The sequence below is a fragment of the Sinocyclocheilus rhinocerous genome, unplaced genomic scaffold (assembly GCF_001515625.1).
Source record: "Sinocyclocheilus rhinocerous isolate Xijiao unplaced genomic scaffold, SAMN03320098_v1.1 scaffold2751, whole genome shotgun sequence".
NCBI classification, from domain to species: Eukaryota; Metazoa; Chordata; class Actinopteri; order Cypriniformes; family Cyprinidae; genus Sinocyclocheilus; species Sinocyclocheilus rhinocerous.
In genome coordinates this window covers 267,054-270,227 of record NW_015629988.1, presented here as the reverse complement: position 1 = coordinate 270,227, position 3,174 = coordinate 267,054, and the positions used below count along the sequence as shown (strand labels likewise).

Genomic DNA, 3,174 nt, shown 5'->3' with positions numbered 1-3,174 from the left:
ATGTACAGTATTTGAAAAATAATGTGTTTTTTGAACATTAAAGCATGTCAACATATTCTGTTACACCAAATACACAAAATAATGATCTTTAAAAAAAGCATCATATGACCCCTTTAAATTCCTCTTCCTGTCATTTCAAATTCCAGTTCAACATCCTGTGGAGCCAGTTCAATTCAAATTCCAGCTGATAGGCAGCTATTTTTCTTTCTGTCATTTTAGCACCTATAAGACAATTCCAAAGTGTTAAATCAAAGTCATATATGAAACTACGATGGAAGCACTGGTGGCTTTAAAAGGGCAGTTCACCAAAAAATAAAAAAATCTGTCTTTATTTACTCACCCTCATATCATTCCAAACCCATATTACTTTTTTTGTGTGTGATTTCTTAGTGTGAGGAATAGACTGCCTCAAACCTTCCTCAAAAATCTTACTTGACAGCCATGGTCCCCATTCGCTTTCACTGTAAGGAAAAGAGCAGCTTGGACATTCTCTATAAATATCACCATTTGTGTTCAATGGAAGAAAAAAAACAGCTTTAAAAGATATTAGGTGGGGAAATGATGACAGAATTTTAATTTTGGGGTGAACTATCTCTTTGACATTGCGTGGATGCAGCTGTAGAATAATGTTCAATCATGACCCAAACCGTTTGCTTGTGTAGCATCCTGTGGTCTGAAGTTTTTCAGCTGTTCCATGAAACCTGGATTTGGACATGAGGCGGGTCGAGCTGACTTCACCAGCGCAAATGTGTCTCCAAAAGGCTGATTTTCCTTCAACATCAGATATCCAATGACGACCGAAACAGAACGTGAAACTCCAGAATTGCAGTGGACAAGTACAACTCCCTTCTGGAGAGAGAAACCACTTGTTCAGTCAGACAGCAGGAAAATAAATGGTTTCCAGAAGCTACTGGAATCCCTCAATGGAGGCATTTAATTTCACATCATTACATACTCCATTATAAAGCATGTAATGAATCCTATGCTAATTGGAAGGAATTACAAAATTGCAAGTTACGGGTGAGGGAACCACTGTCCGCCGAGTTGAGAAGAACATTATTTGATTAACTGAGCTGTTGTTTCCCTTTGCATCATAGACGACAATTAGGTGACAGGAGGCGCTACACTTGTTTTACAAAGGAATGGAAACTTATTTCCAGCAGCCATTGTAATCATAAACCTTAGTGAATTTGAATCATGAGGCATAAGGTTAGGTTAAGGGTGACTGGCGACACTATTTAGTAAAGAGGTTGTATGACAAACAATGGCCCGTTAGTGATATGATCTTTCTACAACTCGCTAAATAATGCATTGTGAAAACTCAGCATCCATTATTCAGCAGGCCACACAGTTACCTAGAATAACGGAGTTAGCCATTGGATGACCGTGCAGTATCACATAGGCCAGGCACTAAAGCCCAACACTCAGGAAATTACACTGAGAGAATGAAATATTCCTTTTATACACTCTTAAATATAAAGGTTCTTTATTGGCATCAAAGGTCCTATGAAGAACCTTGAACATCCATGGAACCTTTCAAATACAGAAAAGGTTCTTTATAGTCGAAAAACGTTCTTTAGATTTTTTTAAATGTTCTTCAAAATGGTTCTTTTAGGAACTGTTTACTGAAAGATTCCAAAATGGTTCTTTTATGGCATCACTACAAAAACACCCTTTTGGAACCTTTATTTTTAAGAGTGTAATGCTGCCAGACCTCCATACGCTGGTGTTACGATATGCAAAATGCAATATTTTTGCAAAAACATTCTTGGAAATCACATGATATTAACCAAATGTAATAATGAATATGCCATGAAACAAAAGGAAAATGTTACCTCAGCTTTAGCCTGCTCTATAAATTGTGCACACTCCTCGATATGTGATATGATATCAGTGTCAGGTAGATCCAGTATGCTCAGTGTTTTATAGATGAACAGGTCAGGAAAGGCATTTTCCACACCATATGCAACATTTAATATATGTGTGACCTGAAATCAATGGAAACACATTATAAGTCTTAAAACAAAGTTATTTAATAATAAAATACAATAATAATAAACTCACATTATTACCTTATATTTCCTCAAAGTACCAAAGTCATGAGCGGCATCTTGTGACCCTTTGAAATAAACATAATCAAAATTAATTCTTTTCAGAATAGAATAGAATATACTTTATTTTTGTCTTAGACTCAGCCAGCAATCATTCACAAATAACATACCACACAATTAAAAAACAACAGCAATAATAATAATAATAGTAATATTAAAAACGTACTGCATACAGAAGTCTTTAAAAATGCAAATGTATTATAAGAACATATAAAAATGTATATAGAATAATTTATAATACAACAAAAAATTATACAAAATAATTTGTAAAATATAATTCTACAATTATATACATAACATTTATTAAACATTTAATAAAGATTAAAATGTCTATTCCAAATGAGCAAACAGCCCATTATGAGTTCATTACATTTTTAAGTGTCACGTTTTAAGAGTAGTTTTTATTTTTTTTACTTTTTAAGTGCCAAATGAGAATATGAACTACTCACCAAGTAATAGATATGGTTTAATATATCCAACTTGAAGATCCCAGTTATTATCCTGAACATATCCACATGCAGTTTCAGGCTGTACTGTTTCCTCAACCACCTGTACAGTGGAACCTTTCCATGTCTCAATAATCCGCCTGCCGCTCAAAGTCGTTACTCTGGTGCATTGTTTCCTCAAATTAGCTTTGGAGAAGGATTTTATTTCTTGTGCGAGCGACTGCATCACATTTGCGGTGGAGATGTCCAAGGCAGAAATGTAAAGGCTCCGAATTTGGGTTTGTGCTGTGAGACGGTTTGTTGCTCCCTCACTTGTAATGCCCGTCTACATTTCTGTGACCTCGATACTACCTGAAAAGTGAGAAGATTCATTAGCGCACCTCAGCATAATTACCTGGGGTAGATTAAAACAATAGTGACACCCAAAGGAGAGAAATGTAACTGCATATGCGAACCTGTTTCAAATCATATTGTTGTGGGTGCAATAGGTTACAGTGTTGCCAACTGCTTTCAATTGAAAGTAGCTAAAACTGGTAGCTAAATGTCACTAGATGACATCACAATGGCAAATTCACTGATCTATATAAAGATGAACGTAGATCAGTGGGCAAGATGAG

The 3,174-nt window shown here is 35.5% G+C and overlaps 1 protein-coding gene across 1 annotated transcript; it reads right to left on the bottom strand.

Moving 5' to 3' along the window:
* Window positions 1–629: 629 nt before the first annotated feature.
* Window positions 630–2,891, bottom strand: LOC107739447 (dual specificity protein phosphatase 19-like). The gene is made up of 4 exons (XM_016551552.1): window positions 2,561–2,891; window positions 2,073–2,119; window positions 1,836–1,988; window positions 630–849 (listed from the first exon to the last, which is right to left on the bottom strand). The coding sequence occupies exons 1-4, from the start codon at window positions 2,781–2,783 to the stop codon at window positions 631–633; spliced, it is 642 nt and encodes a 213-aa protein (XP_016407038.1). The 5' UTR covers window positions 2,784–2,891; the 3' UTR covers window position 630.
* Between the last annotated feature and the right edge of the window lie 283 nt (window positions 2,892–3,174).